General features: G+C 48.5%; 1 protein-coding gene across 1 annotated transcript; it reads left to right on the top strand.

Moving 5' to 3' along the window:
• The first annotated feature begins 509 nt into the window (after positions 1-509).
• Positions 510-18,237, top strand: DUSP4 (dual specificity phosphatase 4). The gene is made up of 4 exons (XM_004046847.5): positions 510-1,482; positions 11,103-11,248; positions 12,920-13,139; positions 14,009-18,237. Exons 1-4 carry the CDS (start codon positions 1,050-1,052, stop codon positions 14,392-14,394), a joined length of 1,185 nt encoding a protein of 394 aa, XP_004046895.1. The 5' UTR covers positions 510-1,049; the 3' UTR covers positions 14,395-18,237.
• The last annotated feature ends 6,772 nt before the right edge of the window (positions 18,238-25,009 follow it).

The following is a 25,009-nucleotide window of genomic DNA, read 5'->3' as shown; positions in this document are numbered from 1 at the left end:
GGGGAGTCTGGGGCTAGGACGTGTCAGGCCCCGCTGGGTGGGCAGTGGCGCTCCGGTCCCCTCTGCACTTGGGTAACCGGGAAAAACCTACGGGGCTGTCACGCGGGGAAGCGCGAAGGTGCCAGGGGATGAAAGCTCAAACCCGAGCCCTGGCCTCCTCAGCCGGCTATTTCCTTTGGCACCGCCCGCCTAGCGGCGGGGTGCAGCGGCGGCACAGGTGCCGGTGTCGGGCTGGAGGCGCGGCGCAGGCTGGGCCCGCGGGTAGACGGCGAAAGGCGCCGCGCGCTCCATTCACAAAGTCCGGGCGCTGCCCGCCGCTGGCGGCGGGTCGGAGGCCGCCTCCCTCTTCCTCTCGGCCTCGGTTTTATGAATGGGCCTGATGGCGAGCACCCGGCGCCCTGTTTACTCCGCTCTTTGTGACGTCGAGTTCCCGTGACCGGGAGCCAGCGGCCGCGCTCCATTCAAGCTCCGGGGAGGGGGTGGGAGGAGGGGCCCGGAGGGGGCGGGGAGTCAGCGCGGGTGGCGGGGGACGGCGCGGGGCCCGGAATGGAACGGGGCGGGGCCTGGTGGGGTAGTACCTAGCGCCTCCTCCCCCGGGAGCGCGGAGGAGCATTAATAAACCTCTAAGCCGAGGAGAAAACTCTGGCTGGGGCAGTGCGCTGAGCGCCGGGGGAGCGTAGGGAGCGGCAGCGCTGGCGCCAGTGGCGACAGGAGCCGCGCGACTGGCAAAAATACACGGGAGGCCGTCTCCGAAAAGAGTCCGCGGTCCTCTCTCGTAAACACACTCTCCTCCACCGGCACCTCCCCCTCCGCTCTGCGCGCCGCCCGGCTGGGCGCCCGAGGCCGCTCCGACTGCTATGTGACCGCGAGGCTGCGGGAGGAAGGGGACAGGGGAGAAGAGGCTCGCCCGCGGGAGCCCTTGAGGACCAAGTTTGCGGCCACTTCTGCAGGCGTCTCTTCTTAGCTCTCGCCCGCCCCTTTCTGCAGCCTAGGCGGCCCGGGTGCTCTTCTCTTCCTCGCGCGCCCAGCCGCCTCGGTTCCCGGCGACCATGGTGACGATGGAGGAGCTGCGGGAGATGGACTGCAGTGTGCTCAAAAGGCTGATGAACCGGGACGAGAACGGCGGCGGCGCGGGCGGCAGCGGCAGCCACGGCACCCTGGGGCTGCCGAGCGGCGGCAAGTGCCTGCTGCTGGACTGCAGACCGTTCCTGGCGCACAGCGCGGGCTACATCCGAGGTTCGGTCAACGTGCGCTGCAACACCATCGTGCGGCGGCGGGCTAAGGGCTCCGTGAGCCTGGAGCAGATCCTGCCCGCCGAGGAGGAGGTACGCGCCCGCTTGCGCTCCGGCCTCTACTCGGCGGTCATCGTCTACGACGAGCGCAGCCCGCGCGCCGAGAGCCTCCGCGAGGACAGCACCGTGTCGCTGGTGGTGCAGGCGCTGCGCCGCAACGCCGAGCGCACAGACATCTGCCTGCTCAAAGGTAAACGAGGGCTCCGGGCGCTAGCTGGAGTCGGGGAGATGGAGGGGGTCTTGGCGGCCTGCGCCTTATTGGCACGGGAAGGAGTCCTCGGCGTGATTCGTGGTTGCGGGGATCCCCGCGCGCCCCTTTGTGTGTGTTGGTGTGTAGGGGTTTGCAAGGTTTCTGTGCAAGTGCGAGGTTCAAGTCCTCAGGGACAGTGCGGACGGGTTTCTCCGGTCACCTGCAATTCCGCACCGTCCTAGCGAGGCCCCGTTTATTGACATTAACGGTCCTAGCCTCGAGGATGAAGCGACTGCTCTGCGCGGTCCATCTTGAGTCCCGGGAACAGTTTCCAAGTACCACGGGGCGCGTGGGGACAAGATAGGCCTGTTGGTTTGGCGTGCTGGGGCCCTACACTGAGCCGGACCGGGAGAATCCCAGAGGTGGAGAAAAGGGTGAAGAGGGCTGGGCGCCGAGGTACAATTGGCCTTGCCAGTTTCACTGAAAACAAGACCCTGGCAAATGCAGAAAGAGAGATTGGGTTGCACACACTGTGTAGAGCGATCTGTATCTGCGTTCCCGCTGCCCAACTCCGAGCTCAGCTTGGAAGGTGGCCAATCCCCGTCCCGGGCTAGATCCAGGCTCTGGGAGCGGGAGGCTGAAGGACTGGGTATCTGGGGGACGCCGGGCGGAACCGGTCCTCTAGCTCCTGCAAATCCGGGCAGCGGAGAATGATCACCTTTTGTTCAGCCCGGATTTTCGACTATCTGATGGCGGCGCGTGCCGGATTTTAGCGAGCCCTGGCGAAACTCTCGGCGGCGAGGCTGTCTTGTCACATTTGGTAGTCGGAAATCCTGGAAAAATCGCGTGCTGTCCGAGTCCCTGGAGGGACCTGGCGCCCGCCACACCTGCAGGGCAGGGTGGGTCCGCGGCCCTCGGGCTAGGGAGCGGGCAGGGCGCGTGGGGTCCGGGCGCCCCCCGCCGCGCTGCGCCCCCGCCTCCCGCCGCCGCATTCCGCGCATTCTTCCGCGCGGGTAGGGTCTGCGCTTCCGAGCCCGGGAGGCAGTTCAGACCCCCCCACACCCATCAAAGAGCCGCTCCTCCCCCCGCAGGCGCCTTCGCCGCCTCCCTCCCTTCCTTTCCTTTCCGCTCTTCTTCCGACCTGTCCACCAGGGAGGAAGGGAGCTGGAAAGGGGGCGGAAACCTCTCCCCTCCAAAAAGCACAACAAAACTGTTCAGTGCGGAGGAGCCGGGTTCGCCCCTGCCGAACAGCGGGGGGCTTTGTTCCCCGCAGTTGTTTCCTGCCCATTTGACCTGTCAGCTGCTGGGGAAACGCTGCTGTTGACCTTTGGTTGAACTGCTAAGGCGATTTTGCTGATTTTTCTTTTCTTTTTCCGCGAGGGCTGTCTTTTGCTCCTCCAAATGAGCCCAGTCCCCCTCCCTTCTCCCCAAAGCGCTCCAAGAGAAAGTGCCAGGAAGGGGCTTGTCCCGGAAGGCCTGGCCGCTGAGCGGGGCCAGGTCCTGGTTAGGCCACCAGGGTGGGCGTCCGCGCCATTGTTTGAGCTTGTCGGTGCTGGTGGGAGAGATGAGGGCAATTCCTTTGGGACGCAAGTCCCCTCGAATGGCTGGGGCTGGCCAGGATGTTCCCCGCACGGCGCTGCCCTCGAGTCCCCCCGATGGAGAGCGCGGGCGCGCCTTCCTTCGCTGGCGTCCAAACTCGGGACCAGCGAGAACACAGCAGGGCTGGGACTGGGCTCCAGCCCCACGTGGAGTCTGGATTTGTTTTGTTGTGTTTTGCTTTCCTTCCTGGAAGAAATCCCGAGGGGACCGCCCTAGAGCGGCAGCTCCAGGACCTCGGCCCTTGGGATTCCGGGGGTGCAGCCACTTAGGCCCCGCTCCCGGGGAGAGAGGGATTATTTTTTAAGGTTTATCCCCAGGGCGCGCCGCATTTCCCTGTCCCTCGTGAATCCCGTTGAGAGTCCTCCCTCCCCAACCTCCTCCATTTCCCCAGCCAGACCGATTCGAGAGCCCTGGAGATTCTGGGCGAGGCTAGTGACTGGGTAGTACAGGCCTCCAGGTAAAATGACAGCCCTCTGGTGGGTGGCGAGGTGCCTGGCCAACGGAAGAGAAGTACTTTAAGGGCTGTTTCCTCCTGGAGCCTGCACTGCCTCTTGTAGTCGGCCCTGACGCGGGCAGGGAGGATCGTCTTCTGCATCTCAAAGTGGACATCCTTGCAGATGGAGGTGTGCAGGCCTGGGCCACAGATTTAGCTTCGGTCTCTTCTAGAATAGCCCCTCCTAGCCAGAAGTTCAGCTTCTGCTTCCAAAGGGAGCCTGCCCTTGGAAGCAAGCACCTAAAATTGAGAGGTGGGGGAATCTTCCAGCCTGCTCTGTTGTGAACATCGTTGAGGTTAACTGGGCCCTATTCGGTTTAGCTTAGCTGATTTTGACATATGTGTTCAGCAGAGGCCATCTTTAACCCAGTTCCTCTTCTTCTTCTTTGCCCTCTAATGGAAAGGCATCCCTAGAGAGGTCAGAAGGAAAAAGTATCTGCTCCCACAGCTCTGCGGGAAGGGGCTGGGGAAGGAAATCAAGGTGTCTCCCAGGTCTCCAGATACACCTTCCTTCCGTGCCTGGAAGCCAGTGCAGTGGAGCAAATGTGGTTTCCCGGGAGGGGGCTCTGGGGCAGAGACCTAAAGGGGAATTTTGAGAAGCAAAGGAAGAAAAAGCCCCTTAGATTATCTTTAGTAAATGCCTGAATTGGTGAAGGGTTGGAGAATTTGTTTCCTACTGGAGTAATTCATTTTATTTTCCAGCGAGGGAATGTATGTATGTCTCATTTCAGGTGTGCCTGTGCGTGTCTGTAAAGCAGGACAGGAAGCCAGTGGAAGGCTTGATGGTTGGTGTCTGCCATTCTTGGAGGGGTTAGGAGAAGCGGTAAAAGCAACAGAGTATTTTCAGAAGTGATAGTAGCATGTCCAGCCAAAGCTATCTAATTCTATTAATTGCATTTTAAAATTCAGTTTTTCTATTTCTGCCACGTTGAAGGGTTACTTCAACCACGTTGAACTGGTTACTCCATGCAGGTGGCAGGAGGTAAACTTCGCTTAATATCAAGAAACTACAGCCTAGCCTTTACATTTCCTCAGATTACCCGACTTTTGCTAAAAGCAATAACGAAAAATCTAATGTTTTCTATCTTTGCTAGTAAAGGATTTCCAGTGGGGTAATTTTTTTAAAACTCATTTAATTTAAAATCTTGTAAGGCATTTTTAGAGTCAGTTTGGAAATTTTAGTTTTTCAGATTTTATCACAATACACTTCTTGAAATCCCTTTCTCTCTCATTCGTAAATCCTTGGATTAGAGTTTGAGACTCCCCTGGTCATTAGAGAAAGACAAAAAGAGCTTTTTCTTACCCTATTCTTTGCCTTTAATAACCCCAAATAACAAAATAGTCTGTTATGCAAAAGGATTTCAGGTATAAAAACATTACCTTCCCTTCCACCTACCTAAAACTTCCCTCAGCCTTTGTCAGGTTCTAATTTAAAAGCTGTCCTGGAGCTGTTCGAGAAATGGGGACGATCATCTAGATATTCCAGTTTCTCCTTCCACTCACCCTATAGTACCGGATAGCATCCAATAGCCCAGGGCCTGACCATACAGCCCGTGATATTACCCTTTCTGTAGAAAACAGTCACTAAAGCCACTGATGAATGTGGGGGAAGAGGGACGCAATTAACAGCTTTGGAAACTCTGGTGACATTTTTCTGTTTTTTCTCTGTCTAGCCCCACCATTGCTATCTCTGTCTTCAGTTCCCCAGGAGGGCAATGGCATCAAACAGCACAGCTCTGGGGGATGTCAATATTGCATACCTTTTCTACCTAAAGGGAAAATGACTCACTTTTCTGCTTGCAAATATAATAGCCTTTCTGCTTGCAAATATGGTAGTTTCTGCTTACAAATGTAATACAATGCCCATGACAGCCAAGGACTGGAAGCGTAAGTTGCTAGGTCTTACAGGTGATTTTTTACAATGAAGCAAACTCACTATGTTAGACACCATTTACATTGGATGTCTCCAACTAACAAAAGTAACTAAAGGCAAATGTAGGTGTAAATTGAGAGTGAAATTTGACCCTTTAGACCGTCACAACTTCCTTGGGCTTATCCTGGGTGCTTATAGGAGAGGTGGGCTCCACCCACAAAAATGGACTGCTCAGAAAAATGAGGGAGAGAGAAAGGGTGGCCACTTTACCGAGCCAAGAAATTCCTTGAAAAAAAATCAGAACATCTGAAACCAGATAGCTGATTTCCTTACTGGGAGGCAGTTCCTGGCTAACGAAGAGGAAGCACGACGGGAAGAAAAGTTCACTCCAACGGAAGCCAGTTTGCTGAACATAGCAGATCGCCCAGGAGGACTGGGAGAGACTGCAAACCAGTTCGAGCCCCCAGCATGGCGTTAGGTGTCAGCCAGCTGGCAGGAAGGTCCAGGTGTCTGTGTTCAGAGTCTCAAGGTGAGAAGTTCACTTAGTTGGATTTTAAATACAGCTCAGCATTTACATAGGTGCTTACTAAGTCAACAGTCACATAAAGTAGAGTTCCCAAAGGCAAATGGCCTTCAAACAACCCCAGACTTTCTTGCAAGAGCATGACTTTTCTGGCAAGAGCAAGGCCATGAGCCCTGCCTGGGATCTGGCACTATTCTGAGTGTTGAGGGCATAATAGGGAAAAAGTGGCAGCCACATTAAGATCCATGACCAAGGCCGGGCATGGTGGCTCACACCTGCAATCCTAGCACTTTGAGAGACTGAGGCAGGCAGATCACTTGAGGCCAGGAAAACATGGCAAACTTGGTCTCTACAAAAAAATGCAAAAATTAGCTGGGCGAGGTAGCATGTGCCTGTAGTCTCAGCTACTGAGGAGGCTGAAGCAAGGAGATTGCTTGAGCCCAGGGAAGTCAAGGCTACAGTGAGCCATAATCGTGCCACTGCACTGCAGCCTGGGTGAGAGAGTGACAGTGACAGACCCTGTCTGGGGGGGGGGAAAAAAAGATCCATGACCATAGTCACCACCAAAGGACAGTCTTCCCCATCACAAATCCCATTAACAGTCCTATTATGGTGATATTATCAATCTGCCCTTTGTAAAGTACTTTTACATACATTATCTCCTACTCCTGCAAGGGATGGGGGAATGCGGTGGAGGGCTTCTGATGAGGGGTCCTCATTTCCACTAAACTTGGAAAATTGCCTCCCTGTATGAGGATGTGAGAAGGAGGAGGCACGGCGGAGTTGAACTGTAGATGGAGTTATTCTTAAGTAAGTCTGATGAAAATCACACTCCTTTTTTTCTTCCAGACTTTCAAATTGTAAAATAAAGGTGATAAAATGAGAGATTTAGGAATAGAAAATATATTCTTAAATAAGGACATGGGAAAAACAGGTTGAAATTAGTAAGAAACCTCTTATGCAATTACATTCAGTAGGACACAGACACGTTCAGTACATTCATTTCATACATTCAAAGGGCATAGGAAAAACAGAATTCATTCATTCAGAATGGCACATTTGATAATGAAATTATTCAGGAGATAGAAATGCAGATTTTAGGCACCTGCTGCTTCAGAGCTGGCAAAACTGACCCGCAAATAAGTAGATCCTGGATATTTAGAAGCAGAGGATATTGGAACTTAAAGATCATTATAATCGGAAATTCTTACATTTTGAGAGTGGGAAAAACCAGAGTTGAGGAGGGAACATACTTGTCCAAGTTCCACAAGTTGAGTTGGACTTACACCTGGATCTGTCTCCACTTCTCCTTGCACACCTGCTAGGGGCACGGGAAGGAGCCCAGCCCCTTTGTGGACAATGAGAATAAGCTTTCCCTTTCATGATTTTTTGGGATAAAACTAGGTGATCTAAATCTAGCTCTTGAAAGGGCTGTGGCTATGGTACTTGCATGGATTTGGGGATGGGTAGGAGGGACTGAGTGGAAGTCGCCTTAGAATAATCTTTTTTAACCCTGCCCACAGTAAGAAACACATTTTAGTTTATATCGTGACCCAGGAGAGGGATACATGCACATCTGAAGAAAAGTTCCATAAAATGATATCCTCTTTAAGGGCAATGCATCCTCCTAATTCCTATTCTATTGTATTCCATTTTAAAAATGCGGGTCATGACTCTTTAATGACAGCCTGGATTAGGAAACCAATGGATAGAAGCAGAGTTTGGTGAAATATCAGCAGTGCCCTATTTGGATCAGTTCTGTTTTTGCATGAAAAGTCTGTCTTCACTTGATGAAACCTGCAGGCAGTGCCCCCTGGAGAAGGGCCCACCAGGAAGGGGTGGAAGGCAGAGGTGGCATAGATTGACACCCAGAGATGACTTACTGGGGCATGGCCCTGTTGGGGGTGGACTTGAGCAGCTTCTTCCACTGATGGATAAATGCTAACTTGCATGCATCCTCCCGCATCACCTTCACTGTGTCCTCCGGGCTCCACCAGCCCAGAACATATCGTTCTCACCCATGAGTGCTGGCCTGAGTGCAGCCCAGGGCCCACCAGAAGGAACCCCCTTTAGTGTGGCATCTTGTGAAACCAGCCACAGACCCCCAAAAGCTGGCCACCACTGTGAGGGACGAGAACCTTCCAGTGTTTCTGCCCCTTGAGCGAATCTGCTTCTTCACCTTGTTCCTTTTTTCTTTTTTTGAGATGGAGTCTCGCTCTGTCGCCCAGGCTGGAATGCAGTGGCGCAATCTCGGCTCACTGCAACCTCCACCTCCCAGGTTCACGCCATTCTCCTGCCTCAGCCTCCCGAGTAGCTGGGACTACAGACACCCGCCACCACGCCCGGCTAATTTTTTGTATTTTTAGTAGAGACGGGGCTTCACCGTGTTAGCCAGGATGGTCTCGATCTCCTGACCTCGTGATCCACCCGCCTCGGCCTCCCAAAGTGCTGGGATTACAGGTGTGAGCCACCGCGCCCAGCTCACCTTGTTCATTTTTGCTTGTTCTTTAAAACTCCCTCAGAGGGAACTGACTTTTCTGTAATCATTTTTCTGCTGCCTTCTAATGGTGCCTTTTCCAGACAGTTGCGATGAGCCTGGGGGAGATGACGAATGGCCCCCTCAGGCCACGTCTAGCCTGTTCCCCACCAAATGGGTCACTTGGGCCCTCCTTGCCCCCCACACCACTCCATGGCCAGCAGCCGGTGCCAGGTCCCTGACAAGGGTTCTGCTGAGTGGCAGCCATGGCCATGCCTGGGAGACAAGATGGAGGTCTGGAGGTCTCCGGAAACCAAGAGACAGGTTTCTGGGAGAGCAGGCTGTCAAATGCCCAGTACCTTACCAGCATTACCCTGTCCCCGGTTCCTCTTTGGCCTTTGAGGATCTCTGCTGAGGGCACCCGAGGGCACCCCTCCATGTAGGCCCGAGAAGGGAAAACTTCGTGATCTGTCTCCCTGATGCCCGGCACAGAGCCTGGCTGTCGGAACCAGTCCTCATAGGCCTCTGTGCAGGGGACTTTCATCACTTACAGACAAGGAGGAGGCTCCGAGAGGTAGAGGTTCAGGAGGCCCGGGCTGCACAGGTGATACATGCTCAGGGTGGGGTGCAACCTCATGGCAGAGCCTGTGCCCTTTCCGGAACTTCACTCCAGTGCCCTGTTCCATACCCTCAGCGATGGAGACAGCATCCTCTCAGCTGCTCTGGGCTCTTCCTGCTTCTCCAGCCCTGAGGACCACTCTGCTCTGTGACCGTGGGGCCTGCCCTGGCACTCTTGGGCCACCCAACCATTCACTTTTGAGTGCAGGCGACAGTTTGTCTGTCTTGGTGGTGAGTTTTTGCAAGACACCACCTGTGTCTAACATGTTGTTTTAAAATGTGTTTTAATAGCTCAAATTATGTAATAGACAAAAGGATCATGTACTTAGAATTTTTGCAAATCCTAGAGAAGTATATAGAGTAACAAGTGATGGCTTGGGATACAAGTGATCAACCACTGTTAATGAATGAGTTTCCCTTCCACTTTCTCTGAAAGGGAGCATGGACTGAAGTTTCCCATCACAGAAGCCCCTGAAGGACTTCAGCTGCAGACAGATATTTCCTTCCTCTTCCCCCATCCTCTAATTACTGCATTTTGGGCAGCAGTGGTGGCAGCCGAATAAGGAAAGGGGCTTATGATGGGAGGGAGGGGGTGCTTCTGTGATGAGGTGGCTGCCGAGGCCACCAGCATGACCGAGGCTGACGGTACCAGCCCCACCAGCAGGTTTTCCATCCAGGGAGGCTGGTCACTGTGACTCAGCAGGAACAAGGGCCTGTGACCAGAGAGAGATCCATTTATATCCTGAGGGAGGGAGAGGAGGGGAATAGAGAAGCCTCCGGTCAGAGAGGAAAAAATGTACACCCTGTTTCTATAAGCCTTATGATGTGGTAGAGAACTGTTTCCTTCCTCTCAGTAGGAAGCAGTCTTTAGGGTTGGGATTTGGCGCAAGTGACTGACTCACCGTCACATGTCTGCACATTGGAAAATTTCTATGAATGGCCCTAGGGCACAGAGGTCCTATGTCACTGTCATGAAGACCGCAAAGGTAGCGACATCCAGGGCTGTTGGCCAAATTGTCATTGGAGTCAGTTGAACGGGTTTGTTGGAATGGTGGTTCTCCAATGCACAGGCTCTACTGAATCAATTGAATCCATTTCTGGCCCTACAGAAACTGCAAAATAAAAATAAAAGCAGGGCCATACATTGATAGCACTGTGGATTGGAAGTTGGCCGCAAAAGGAAGTCCCAGAGATCACAAGAAAGCCAGAGATAGGGCTTGAAAGGTTGTCTTTTTGGATGGCCTCCCTGTGGCCTCTCCCTGTATCCCACCTGCCTCCACCCCTCCTAGATAGGAGCACTCACCCTACCCCAGCTCAGCTGGCCATTTATCGTCATCTTCTTTTTTTATTTAAAAGATCTCCCTTCTCTGGAAGATGATCCCACAGATAACCATTCCAGGGCTTACCCACTCTCAGGTCAGGAAATACTCCCTTGCCCCAAACCTGCACATAGCATGAGGGGTTTATTTAGATTTAAGCCCGTTTTCCTCTTGTTCTGGCCTCTTGGTGACGGAACAGCTATTCATGAGGACGTGCAATGGACATCTGTTCCATTGCTGAGATCCAGAAGAGTTTGTACCAGGGTCATTTTTTTCCTTCTTTCTCACATTGGAGAACCTCCCCTGAGGAAGGGCTGGAATCAGGGGTGGCAGGTGTCTCTACAGGTACTTAGTGTCCTTGGAAGCCCAGCGTGACCTTTCCTTCTCTATTTTGTCATTGTCCTGAGGAGCTACTCCACAGAGTCCCTTCTGCACATCCCCCTACACGTCTTCCTTTGTATGTCTACCTCTCTAACCCAAGTCTTGTCCATAAAGCTTATCCTTCCAGCTTTGCTGCAGTCCTGGCGAGTGTGTCCTCTGCATCTCTGGAAACCGCTCCATGGCCATTCTCTAGGTCCACAGCGCCACCTAGTGGCCAATATGGAGCACGCCGGCCCCTGCCTTCCTAGCAGCCCGCCTGAGTCTGTAGGAGTCGAGTTCTTTCTGACTTACTGCTGGCTTAGTGACCCCATTAACCTGAGCTTCTTTCTCCTTTACAGGCGGCTATGAGAGGTTTTCCTCCGAGTACCCAGAATTCTGTTCTAAAACCAAGGCCCTGGCAGCCATCCCACCCCCAGTTCCCCCCAGCGCCACAGAGCCCTTGGACCTGGGCTGCAGCTCCTGTGGGACCCCACTACACGACCAGGTAGACTCGGGGGGCAGGGCTTGGAAGTGGGAGGCAGGAACAGCGTAGGGGCCAGTGGATGCCTTCTTTTCAGAGTTCTGAAGGTGTTTTTTGTCTTTGCTTTTGAGACAGTCTTGCTCTGTCACCCAGGAGTGCAGTGGTGTGATCATAGCTTACTGCAGCTTCGAACTCCTGGACTCAAGCGATCCTCCCTGGTAGCTGGGACTACAGGTGGCACTACCATGCCTGGCTAATTTTAAAAGGTTTTTGGTAGAGATGGGGGGGGGGGTCTTGCTATGTTGCCCAGGCTGGTCTTGAACTCCTGGCCTCAAGTGATCCTCCTGCTTTGGCCTCCCAAAGTGTTGGGATCACAGGCGTGAGCCACTGCATCCAATCCTGAGATTTTTTTAAGTCTTTGAATGTTATGCCTCAATTTGGGGAGAATGCGGTGAACCCTGAGTATTGGGGTGGGATGTTAGGTAGGGCCTATTTACTTCTTGGAAATCTTCCCCTTCCCTCTCTAAATATCCTCCTAAGAAAAAAGTCTAAAGACATGACTCCCTGGCTTGGCCTCTAACGTGGTGTCCAGACAAGTGAGGAGGCCTCCAGAAGCCCTGGGGGACCTGCTCTCTGGGAAGCTGAGGTCATTCTCCTCTGAAGTAGCAGGCCATGAAATACATCTCGGTCCCCGACGGGCAGGCTGCTCCCATGTATCAGCCAAATGAACATAGATGGTCACCCACCCTCCCTCCAAGAAAACCTGCTTGAGCCACTGTGTTTCTTATAAGCCCACCCTCCAGCCCTTTCAGTTAGATGGACTCTGCTGCCCACATCTCATGTGCTAAATTTAAGCCACTGTTGCCTTATTTTACCAAGATCCTTTCTCTTGTCTGTGTGGCCATGAGGGCATCAGCTTATTTATTTGTTTATTTTTAGAGACAGAGTCTCACTCTGTTACCCAGGCTTGAGTCCTGTGGTGCAATCATAGCTCACTGCAGCTTCAAAGTCCTGGGCTCAAATGAGCCTCCCATTTCAGCCTCCCAAGCAACTGGGACTACAGATGTGCACCATCATGCCAGCTTCATTGTTTGAGAGATGAGGTCTCACTGTGTTGCCCATGCTGGTCTTGGAACTCCTGGCTCACATGATCCTGCCACCTCAGCCTCCTAAAGTGCTGAGATTACAGGTGTGAGCCACTGCACACCTGTTTTTGATATGCCCAGTGAATACATATCAAAACAAATAAGTATCTAAACCACACAGCAAATGGCTTGATGATTAGCAGATATAAACTCAGTGTCACAGATGGTGCCATAAGGCCAGCATTGTCCTGCCGCTTATTTTGCCATGGGGGAGGTGCAGGAGAGTCCCATAAGACTTTACCTGCCCTGGCCTCTCTGCTCACAAGTAGAGGGCAAAGGCTGGAGAAGTCCCACTGGGCCTATCGCCCCTCCAAGAGTTCCAGGAGGCTACAGGGGGAGGCTGGGAGGGCAAAGGCTTGAGAAGTCCCACTGGGCCTATCGCCCCTCCAAGGGTTCCAGGAGGCTACAGGGGGAGGCTGGGAGGGCCAGGCCCAGCAGGCATTCTCCCTGGGTTTGGAAAGGAAAGCTCTTCTCAGACAAGCTTCCACTCCCTGTGCCAAGCACTTTACCCTCATGTCATTCAGGGGCCTTTGTTTCCCTTTCTGTGCAGGGGGGTCCTGTGGAGATCCTTCCCTTCCTCTACCTCGGCAGTGCCTACCATGCTGCCCGGAGAGACATGCTGGACGCCCTGGGCATCACGGCTCTGTTGAATGTCTCCTCGGACTGCCCAAACCACTTTGAAGGACACTATCAGTACAAGTGCATCCCAGTGGAAGATAACCACAAGGCCGACATCAGCTCCTGGTTCATGGAAGCCATAGAGTACATCGGTAGGCTGGTCCTGCTCTGGGGTTCCTGGGTTTGAGGGCGGGTGGGAAGGATAAGGAACCCCTGTAAGCCTGGGTTGAAGGTGGACATTGGAGGCACTGAATCCAAGGGTCCCCATTCCCCCTCTTCCTCATTGGGAAGGCTTATACATTAGATGTTGGGTTGGGAGGGAGGAGGGAAGATGGACCTACACACAGGCTTAGCTTGCAGAGCCAGTCACCTTCCCCTTGCATGGCTTCAGTGCCTAAATGGTAAGAGTTTTTGGACGGGGAGGAAGACACAGGGAGCATTGAGTCATAGTTTTTATTTTATTTCTATTTATTTATTTATTTTGAGACAGAGCCTTGCTCTGTCGCCCAGGCTGGAGTGCAGTGGCGCCATCCCAGCTCACTGCAACCTCCGCTTCCGGGGTGCAAGTGATTCTCCTGCCTCAGCCTCTGGAGTAGCTGGGACTACAAGTGCACCACCACGCCCAGCTAATTTTTGTATTTTTGTAGAGACAGTTTCATCATATTCCCCAGGCTAGTCTTGAACTCCTGAGCTCAAGTTATCCACCCTCCTTGGCCTCCCAAAGCGCTGGGATTACAGGCGTGAGCCACCACCCTGGACCCCACTGTTTTGTTTCTGCAAAGGGAAATCCTTGAACGGATAATAGGATTTAACCAGCTCCAGCATAGTGATTCGGGAAAATAGACCTCAGAATGGGGGGCATTCTAGAGGCCCGCCTACATGGGTTTTCTTCCTCTCCAGTCCTTGGTCTAGCACGGCTAGTCCTTCCTTCAGAGCCCCCCAACCCCAGGGGCTGGCCGGTGCCCCGGTCGGGGCTGGGGTCTGCAGAAACGTGCACTAACCTATTGAACCCTGTCCCCAGATGCCGTGAAGGACTGCCGTGGGCGCGTGCTGGTGCACTGCCAGGCGGGCATCTCGCGCTCGGCCACCATCTGCCTGGCTTACCTGATGATGAAGAAACGGGTGAGGCTGGAGGAGGCCTTCGAGTTCGTTAAGCAGCGCCGCAGCATCATCTCGCCCAACTTCAGCTTCATGGGGCAGCTGCTGCAGTTCGAGTCCCAGGTGCTGGCCACGTCCTGTGCTGCGGAGGCTGCTAGCCCCTCGGGACCCCTGCGGGAGCGGGGCAAGACCCCCGCCACCCCCACCTCGCAGTTCGTCTTCAGCTTTCCGGTCTCCGTGGGCGTGCACTCGGCCCCCAGCAGCCTGCCCTACCTGCACAGCCCCATCACCACCTCTCCCAGCTGTTAGAGCCGCCCTGGGGGCCCCAGAACCAGAGCTGGCTCCCAGCAAGGGTAGGACGGGCCGCGTGCGGGCAGAAAGTTGGGACTGAGCAGCTGGGAGCAGGCGACCGAGCTCCTTCCCCATCATTTCTCCTTGGCCAACGACGAGGCCAGCCAGAATGGCAATAAGGACTCCGAATACATAATAAAAGCAAACAGAACACTCCAACTTAGAGCAATAACGGCTGCCGCAGCAGCCAGGGAAGACCTTGGTTTGGTTTATGTGTCAGTTTCACTTTTCCGATAGAAATTTCTTACCTCATTTTTTTAAGCAGTAAGGCTTGAAGTGATGAAACCCACGGATCCTAGCAAATGTGCCCAACCAGCTTTACTAAAGGGGGAGGAAGGGAGGGCAAAGGGATGAGAAGACAAGTTTCCCAGAAGTGCCTGGTTCTGTGTACTTGTCCCTTTGTTGTCGTTGTTGTAGTTAAAGGAATTTCATTTTTTAAAAGAAATCTTCGAAGGTGTGGTTTTCATTTCTCAGTCACCAACAGGTGAATACTTATGCTTAATAATAAAGTATTTATTAAGACTTTCTTCAGAGTATGAAAGTACAAAAAGTCTAGTGACAGTGGATTTAGAATATATTTATGTTGATGTCAAACAGCTGAGCACCGTAGCATGCAGATGTCAAGGCAGTTAGGAAGTAAATGGTGTCTTGTAGATATGTGCAAGGTAGCATGATGAGCAACTTGCGTTTGTTGCCACTGAGAGGCAGGCGGGTTGGGTGGGAGGAGGAAGAAAGGGAAGAATTAGGTTTGAATTGCTTTTCCTAAAAAAAAAAAAAAAGAAAAAAAAAGACAGCATCTCACTATGTTGCCAAGGCTCATCTCAAACTCTTGGGCTCAAGAGATCCTCCCACCTCGGCCTCCTGAGTAGCTGGGACTGCAGGTGTGTGTCATCATGACCAATGTGAATTGCTTTTGAAGCTGGCTCATGGGCATGTAGGCCACCAAAGCAATTTTAGACCACAGTAAGTCAAGCTTTTTTCCCTCCGATGATCACTGGGTGGTTGCAGCATTTTTTGCATAAACCTGCCTAAGACTTGTCTATCGTCTGTGATCAATATGCCATATTACACTAAGGTGCTCCTGGAAAATTGGGTGCAGTTCAAATTTTCCTACAGCAAATCATTTGGCAAGGCCAGCCATTGGGGAAACCAGACAACTAGAGATAACCCTGAAATGAATCCTTTTGTAAATTGAAGCACCATCTTTTCTTTTTTTGCATAAATTGGAGGTTTTAATTTTAGGGCAGTTACCTGAAGTGAAATATACCAACAATTTCTTGTGTTCTTTAAATTCCTAGTTAGGTGAATATTTTTGAAGGTCCTCTTTTGAATAAAGAGGGTAATGGACACCACATTTCAGGTCTTCTCGAAGTGTGGAAGGGCAAGAGAGCATCAGTGAGCTGATGGTGGATTGCTTACATCGGATTCCATTGGTATGAATTTCCCAAACTGGAAATCAAAGCGCCAGGGTGGGGTTGGGGCTGACTGCTGGTGAGGGGGCTGGCCGCTGGCTCCCGTGACGTGCGTCATGGGCACGCAGACGCCATTTTGAATCTGTTGTGGGCACGTGGGTGCCATTTTGAATCCTTAGTTGGGCCTTTGTAAATGGGGAATGGCTTTGGAGGGAGACACGTTTTCTGTGGGGAGGGTTTGGGGGGGAGGGAGGAGGGAACGAGCTACATGCTATTTTGTTTGTAGTATTGTGGAACAGTCTTGTTATGGAGTGCCAGATTAGAGGTTGTTGCAAACTTGTCTAGAAGTGAGAGCATGGTTTTTTTTAGCCCTTTGAGAGTCTACATCTAATGAACATTCTTGCTCACCCATAAATAACGTCAAGCCTCAATGTCACCGTCACGTTGGGATACTCTCTCATCTGGCATCCTAGACAGGACCAGGTTGGTTACCTTTCCTTCCATGAACCATGAACCTGTGACGGCATCATTCATCCTGACTTCGCCAAGCTCCGCCTGTGGGTGAGGCCAGAGCTCCCACTGGCAATTTTTAGAAGAGCCAGAGGCTCCCTGCTTCCTCTAGAAATAACAGTTCAGGGTGAAGCATGGAGGGGTTCGGTTCGCGGACAACGGAACCATTTAGAGACAACACAGTTGGATATTTCCACTTTTTCCTTGATTCCTGGAAGTCCAGTGGGTTCTGCAGCTGAAAAAGCCCTGGGTCCCAGCAGCAGAGAGACAGGACAGAGGGGATGCTTGGGCGGGGAGGGACGGTAACCTGCAGAACAGATTCCATTTTTATAGAACGAGTACACATTTGCTAAAACAGTCCTGCTTTCCCAGACTGGATTCCCACCCCTGGGACAGTCGGAACTCAGGACTAGCTCCAGCGACATCTTTCCTCCGAATTCAGGCCTTCTATCACAATGTCAGAACAGCTATTTATAAAGCCATTTTCATTGTACTTGATAACAGCACGAGTCCCAAAACTTTTAGAAATAAAATAGGACATTGGCTTGATTGAAAAGAGGGACTTTTTAAAAATTGTTCTTTCGTCAGAAGCCTTTTGGATGACTTACAATAGCTCTGATGAAGATACCACCCCAGCGTCAGTCCAATAGGTCAGTGAGTTTCAACAGGCATCCATCCCTCCCATGAAGGGATTCTGGTGATGGGAAGTTTCTGTAATGACAGGAAAGCATTGACCCTCATTGATTGTCAACTTTGCTATTAGCCATGAAAGACAGGATGCTCATTGGGTATTCTGTAGAGTGAGGAATGCTGCCTATTCCCTCCCAGAACGTCTGACCCAGGGGTGTGTGTTGAGGAGCCCTGGGGGAAATGGACCAAGTTTTCCCACAGAGCAGTATTAGGCTGAAGAGCAGGTGACTGGTAGGCCCCAGCTCCCATCATTCCCTCCCGAGGCCATTTTGTTCAGTTGCTCATCCACGCTGGATTCCAGAGAGTTTTCCAATTTGGGAAGCCATGAGAAAGGTTTTTAAATCTTGGGAAGATGGAGAGAGGGACATAGGATAGTTGACTCCAACATGACAGGAAGAGGCTGGAGATTGGGAATTGGCCATCAACCAAGCCTGTAATAGTAAAGCCATGATCCCGCGTTGGAATTACTTGGGGAACTTTTACAGTTCTGATACCCAGGCTCTCCTAGACCAGTTCAACCAATTCTAGGTGGGGGACTCGGGCATCAGTGTGTTTCGTAGCTCCCCGGGTGTTTTCCCTGTGCAGCTGAGCTTGGGAAACTGCCATGCTTTCTGGATGTCAAGACGCCGTTGGAGGCTGGGTGTGACAGCACAGAGCCAGGTTGTCTTGTGGAAACCACAGCCACGGGTTTGCCACTGGCTCAGCATGGCCTCACCGCCAGTCCCAGCCTGGCTGGGGGACAAGATGGTTTCTCTTGGGAGTTCCTGAGTGGAGCACCCTTCCAGGCTTTTTGAAAGCCAGCTGATCTGTGGAGCCTTGTTAAGGGACTCAATACAGTGTTTGAGTATTGATGTTTTTCCTTGAGACTGTCTTGTCCATCAATAAAGATGGAGGATGTCTCCTCTTTGAACCCTGCTTCCCCACCAGTACCCTCTCTCGCTTAGAGTTTATGAGTTATTCAAGGAGGAGACTTCTTAAAGACAGCAACGCAATTCTTGTAACTTGTGTAAATAGCCCCATCTTTCAGAGTGATACCATTTCTACATTTGATATGCCTGTACTTCTGTAGGATGTATATAGTTTAGGGGATTTTTTTTTGTTTGGTTTTGTTTTTTAGAAGTCAATATGTCTGGTTTTATTTATTGCTTGAAAAAGATCATTTGAAAAAAATAAATACATTTTCAACCACTTCTGGCTTGGTTAGACCTTTCCTTGAAAACTGTTCTGCTGTTATGACTTGGAAGGGGAGGTAAGAACCGCTGGGTCAGTTAATAATCTTGCCCACTTAATAGCGCAGTGGAGATGGAGTCCATTTGTTTCCCTTATTTTCTTTTTTTTTCTTTTCTTTTCTTCATGGAGCTCTTTTCTTTTCTTTCTTTCTTTCTTCTTTCTCTTTCCTTCTCTCTGTGTCTCTTTCCTTTTCTTCTTCTCTTTTCTTTTCTTTTTTTCTTAGACAAGGTATCACTCTGTCCCCCAGGCTGGAATGCAGTGGCACAATTGTAGCTCACGGCAACCTTGAACTCCTGGGCTCAAGCAATCCTCCTGCCTCAGCCTGCCAAGTAGCTGGGATTATGAGTGCACACCATCACACCAGACTAATTTTTTTTTGAGGTAGGGTCTCACTCTGTCGCCCAAACTGGAGTGCAGTGGTGCAATCTCGATTCACCACAACCTCTGCCTCCCAGGTTCAAGCAATTCTCTTGCCTCAGCCTCCTGAGTAGCTAGGATTATAGGCGCGTGCCATTACTGCCTGGCTAATTTTTTGTTTTTGTTTTTTGTCTTTTTGAGATGGAGTTTTGCTCTTGTTGCCCAGACTGGAGTGCAATGGCACGATCTCGGCTCACTACAACCTCCACATCCCAGGTTCAAGTGATTTTCCTGCCTCAGCCTCTGGAATAGCTGGGATTACAGGCATGTACCACCACACCTGGCTAATTTTGTATTTTTAGTAGAAATGGGGTTTCTCCATGTTGGTCAGGCTGGTCTTCAACTCCCGACCTCAGGTGATCTGCCTGTCTCGGCCTCCCAAAGTGCTGGGATTACAGGCGTAAGCCACCGAGCCCAGCCTCCACCTGGGTAATTTTTAGTAGAGATGGAGTTTCACCATGTTGGCCAGGCTGGTCTTGAACTCCTGACTTCAAATGATCCACTCATCTCGGCCTCCCAAAGTGCTAGGATTACAGGTATGAGGCACCACACCCAGTATTTTTTTTTTTTTTAAGAGACATGGTCTCCCTATGTTGCCTAGGCTGGTCTTGAACTGAGCTCAAGCCATCCTCCTGCCTCAGCCTTGCCACCACACCTGGCATGAACCCTTTTGCTCCCTGAACACTCTTCAAGGCAGGCGAGAGGAGAAGGCTGATACTCATCTCTAAGAGCCTGATTTCTCCACGCCATTCTCCAGTAGCAGAGAGACAAGGAAGAAGTAAATGATGAGAGATAGACAGCACTTCCTCTTAGCCTCTGCTGTGTGTCATCACTTAGGCCTTTAAGATTGACCTCTCCCGGCCGGGTGCAGTGGCTCACACCTGTAATCCCAGCACTTTGGGAGGCCGAGGCGGGCAGATCACGAGGTCAGGAGATTGAGACCATCCTGGCCAACATGGTACACGGTGAAACCCCATCTCTACTAAAAAAAAAAAAAAAAATAACAAAAAATTAGCCAGGTGTGGTGGCAGGCACCTGTACTCCCAGCTACTTGGGAGGCTGAGGCCGGAGAATGGCGTGAACTCGGGAGGTGGAGCTTGCAATGAGCCGAGATCGTGCCACTGCACTCCAACCTGGGCGACAGAGCGAGACTGTGTCTCAAAAAAAAAAAAAAAAAAAAAGATTGACCTCTCCCACTGAGGAGCCATCATTATATCCTGTACTTCGTTGTAACAGAAGAATGCAAAAGGAATGACAACTCCTGGAACACCCCTCCCCATTGGGGAGGAGGTCCAGCCTGTCTCAGAGAATCTGAAGAAATTTTACTGAACTCTTATTCCACTGGGATCGTGAAAATGAGCGCTATGTATCAAGGCCAGGTTGAAGAAGTAAGCTGATAAAGGTGGTGTCATATGTCAGTGGTACCCCTGGTGCTGACTGTGGGTTGCTTGTATCAGATTTCATTGGTATGAGTTTGCCAAACTGGAAACAAAAGGCATTAGTGAACATGCATTCCCACCGTATCTGACAATTTAACGGTATTGTGGAAGCACTGGCCAATGTAATTAGCAAGGGAGAGAAATGAAGTATACAATTTGGAAAGTGGGAGGTCAAATGCTTTTCAGATGATGTGTGTCAAAAGGGAATCAACTGAGAAACCATCAGAGATAAGGTAATTCAGTAAGTGGTTGATTACAAAGTAAACATAAAAAACAGCTTTCCTATAGGAAATATCAATTAAAAATTAACTAGAAGTGGTAGAAAATCCCATTTGCAATCATAGCTTAACACACCTATGACAGACCTTAACAGAAATAGGAAGGATGTATATGATGGACATGGTATAGCCCTGCCAAGGGACACGTAGAGACACTTGGAGAAAGCGGAACATACAGATGGTCCCCAATTTACCAGGGTTTGACTTTACGGTGGTGGAGAAGTGATATGCATTCAGTAGAAAACATTGAAAAAGGAAAATAAATCTCAGGACCCCCAAACCACTAAGCCAAATGGAACTCACTAATAAATCTTGGGACCCCAAATATCACTAGGCCACAAGGAAATTCCTTGTGAACAAAGAACAGACAGAACTCAAAGTTCTCTCTTTGCTCTCCATGAGACAAATGCTTATCTGATTGCTTCCTTTGCCATATTGTTTCACTAAGAGACTAAGGCCTAAGTGACTATTCCTGTAAATTGTGATTTCAGTGGAAGGCTTATCAGAAACTCAAAAGAATGCAACCGTTTGTCTCTCATCTACCTATGACCTGGATGCCCCCATCCCCACTTTAGGTCATCCCACCTTTCCAGATCGAACCAATGTACACCTTGCATATATTTGTTGATGTCTCATGTCTCCCTACAATGTATAGAACCACCATCAGGACCTCCTGAGGCTGTGTCACAGACACATTCTTAACCTTGGCAAAATAAACTTTCTGAATTGACTGAGACCTGTCTCAGTTATTTTGGGTTCACACCGCACTACCCATACGGGCATCCTGACTTTCAATTTCAATATAGTACCCTTTAAATTACATGAGATATTCAACACTTTGTTATAAAATCGGCTCTGTTGGATGATTTAGCCAATTGCAGGCTAATATGTCTTCTGAGCACATTTAAGGTGGGCAGAACTAAACTATGATGTTCGGTACCTTAGGTGTATTAAGTGCATTTTAACTTAACGATATTTTCAATTTACAATGGATTTATCGGGATGTAATCCCATCACAAATCAAGGAGCATCTGAACGGTATTCTAGGATAAGAACACCAGTATTGAATAGTGTGATTTCCTCATAAATTAACCTATACAGTTAATGGGATCGCAATCAAAAGAGCAACAAGATTTTGGGAGGAACATGGCAAAATGATCTTGAATTCACTGGAGAAATAAATATTCAGGAAAACTTTGAAAAAAAAATAACAGAAGGGAATCCCATGGTGGAGGGAGAAAAAATTTATGTCCTTTTGAATTGTCCATTTACTACTATTGTGACACAAGTAGTTTAGCATTTCTACAGGAGATTATTCTTAAAATAAACATTCCTGGGCCCACCTAAGACTTAAAGACTCTACAAATTCCCACAAGATTCTGATTTACAAGCCAATTCAGGAATGTCTGACACAGGTTTCTCCTCTTCCATTCCCTTTCATTCAGTCCCCTCCTAGCATAACAGCCCACAAACCGTAATGCTTTCGATTACTATCTCTGTATAACAATTTACCCAAGAACTTAGTTTTGTAAACTAACAACCATTTGTTTCGCTCATACATTTGTTAATTAGGAGCCCGAGAAAGGCTCTGTGGGCATTTCTTACTTGAGGGTCTCTTGCGTGGTTGCAGATGGATGTTTGCTGGGGCTGCCCTTACTTGAAGGTTTGGTTGGGTTGGCCATCTACAATGGCTCGCTTACAAATGACTGTTGATGTCGGTCATCAGCAGGGAGTTCAACTGTGACTGTTGACTTGAGTGCCTATAAGTACTCTCTTCATCATGGTGGTTCCGGAATAGTCAGACTTCTTACATGACAGATCAGAGCATGAGTGTTCCAGTGAACAGGATGGAAGCTACCCGCCTTTTATGATCTAGTTGCAGAAATCTCAGCACATCACTTCATCTCTACTAATTGGTTTCAAGCCTGCTCAGATCCAAGGGAGGAGAGACAGACCCTGCCACTTGATGGGAAGAGTGTCAAAAACTTTGTGTAGCCATTTTTTAAAAACCACCACTCCAATAAACAGATAGTTATCTAAAAAACCTGAAAATGCAAGTTTCACCACTAATCCGGAAACATTTGTCAGCTAACATAACACACACTGGATATTAGTAGTAATATCGGTGATACCATGAATAATATCACAGTGTGTTAACACTGGACATCAGCAGTAATATCGGTGATATTGTGAATAATATCACTGTTTAATATCACAGTGTGTTAACACTAGACATCAGTAGTAACATCGGTGATATTGTGAATAATATCACAATGTGTTTAATATCACAGTGTGTTAACGCTGGACATCAGTAGTAATATCGGTGATATTGTGAATAATATCACAGTGTGTTTAATATCACAGTGTGTTACCACTAGACATCAGTAGTAATATCGGTGATATTGTGAATAATATCACTGTTTAATATCACAGTGTGTTAACACTAGACATCAGTAGTAATATCGGTGATATTGTGAATAATATCACAGTGTGTTTAATATCACAGTGTGTTAACACTGGACATCAGTAGTAATATCGGTGATATTGTGAATAATATCACTGTTTAATATCACAGTGTGTTAACACTAGACATCAGTAGTAATATCGGTGATATTGTAAATAATATCACAGTGTGTTTAATATCACAGTGTGTTAACACTGGGCATCAGTAGTAATATCGGTGATATTGTGAATAATATCACTGTTTAATATCACAGTGTGTTAACACTAGACATCAGTAGTAATATCGGTGATATTGTGAATAATATCACTGTTTAATATCACAGTGTGTTAACACTAGACATCAGTAGTAATATCGGTGATATTGTGAATAATATCACTGTTTAATATCACAGTGTGTTAACACTAGACATCAGTAGTAATATCGGTGATATTGTGAATAATATCACAGTGTGTTTAATATCACAGTGTGTTAACACTGGACATCAGTAGTAATATCGGTGATATTGTGAATAATATCACTGTTTAATATCACAGTGTGTTACCACTAGACATCAGTAGTAATATCGGTGATATTGTGAATAATATCACAGTGTGTTTAATATCACAGTGTGTTAACACTGGACATCAGTAGTAATATCGGTGATATTGTGAATAATATCACAGTGTATTTAATATCACAGTTTAACACTAGACATCAGTAGTAATATCGGTGATATTGTGAATAATATCACACTGTGTTTAATATTACAGTGTGTTACACTGGACATCAGTAGTAATATTGGTGATACTGTTAATAATATCACACTTTAATATTACAGTGTGTTAACACTGGATATTAGTAGTAATATCGATATTTCATTAAAATCACAGTGTGTAAACCCTGGATATTATAAATATCACAGCAATATTTTATTAGTATTACAGTGTGTAAACACTGGATATTATAAATATCAGGGTGATATTTCATTAATATAACAGTGTGTAAACACTGGATATTACAAATATCAGAGCAATATTTCATTAGTATCACAATGTGTAAACATTCTGTGTAAACACTGAATATTATGAATATCAGAGCAATATTCAATTAATATCACTGTGTAAACATGAGACATTATAAATATCAGGGTGATATTTCATTAATATCTCTGTGTAAACACTGTAAACACTGGATATTATAAATATCAGAGCGATATTTCATTATTATCACAGTATGTAAAAAGTGTGGGGAAACTGGATATTATAAATATCACAGCAATATTTCATTAATATCACAGTGTGTTTACACTAAATATTATAAATATCACGGCAATATTTTGTTGATATCTTACCGTGTAAACACTGAGTGTTAACACTGGATATTATAAATATCAGAGAGATTTTTCATTAATATCACAGTGTGTGAACACTGCATATTACAAATATTAGAGGGATGTTGCTGTTTATAATATCTTTGATGATATTACTGCTAAAATCACAGTAGGTGTACACCCTGCGATACTGTTCATAGTATCTTTGATGATATTACTGCTAATATTACAGTGGGTATATATCTGTGATGCTGTTCATAATATCTTCGATGATATTACCGCTAATATCACAGTAGGTGTACACCCTATGATACTAAAAATAATATCTTCAATGATACTACTGCTAATATCACAGTGGGAATACACCTCGTGTGTACACTTTGTGATACTGTTTATAATATCCATGATATTACTGCTGATGTCACAGTGGGTATACACCCTGGGTGTATATCATATAATACAGGAGTAACACAGTGGGGTACACCCTGTAATATTATTAATAATATCTTCAATATTACTGCTAATATCACATTGGGGGTACACACTCTGATATTATTCACTATATCTATCAAGGATATTACTGCAAATATCACAGTGGGGATACAACATGTGTGTAAACCCCGTGATATCATTCATAATATCTTTAACATTACTACTATCTTCGATATTACTGCAATATCACAGTGGCATTATTATGTGATATTATCCAAAATATCTTTGATATTACTGCTAATATCACAGTGAATGTACACCCTGTGATATTATTCATAATATTGTCAATATTACTGCAAATATCACAGTGGGTGTGCACACCCTGTGTGTAC

This window comes from Gorilla gorilla, chromosome 7 (assembly GCF_029281585.2).
Source record: "Gorilla gorilla gorilla isolate KB3781 chromosome 7, NHGRI_mGorGor1-v2.1_pri, whole genome shotgun sequence".
Classification (NCBI taxonomy): domain Eukaryota; kingdom Metazoa; phylum Chordata; class Mammalia; order Primates; family Hominidae; genus Gorilla; species Gorilla gorilla.
The sequence above is the reverse complement of the archived record's forward strand: the minus strand, read 5'-3'. Positions and strand labels throughout refer to the sequence as shown.

What these genes read in the sequence shown, in the direction of transcription:
- DUSP4 (XM_004046847.5), top strand. Translation starts at nt 1,050, where the DNA reads ATGGTGACGATGGAGGAGCTGCGGGAGATGGACTGCAGTGTGCTCAAA. An exon ending in AGACATCTGCCTGCTCAAAG is followed by an intron (nt 1,483 to 11,102) that starts GTAAACGAGGGC and finishes TCTCCTTTACAG; the next exon opens with GCGGCTATGAGAGGTTTTCC. An exon ending in GGAAGCCATAGAGTACATCG is followed by an intron (nt 13,140 to 14,008) that starts GTAGGCTGGTCC and finishes CCCTGTCCCCAG; the next exon opens with ATGCCGTGAAGGACTGCCGT.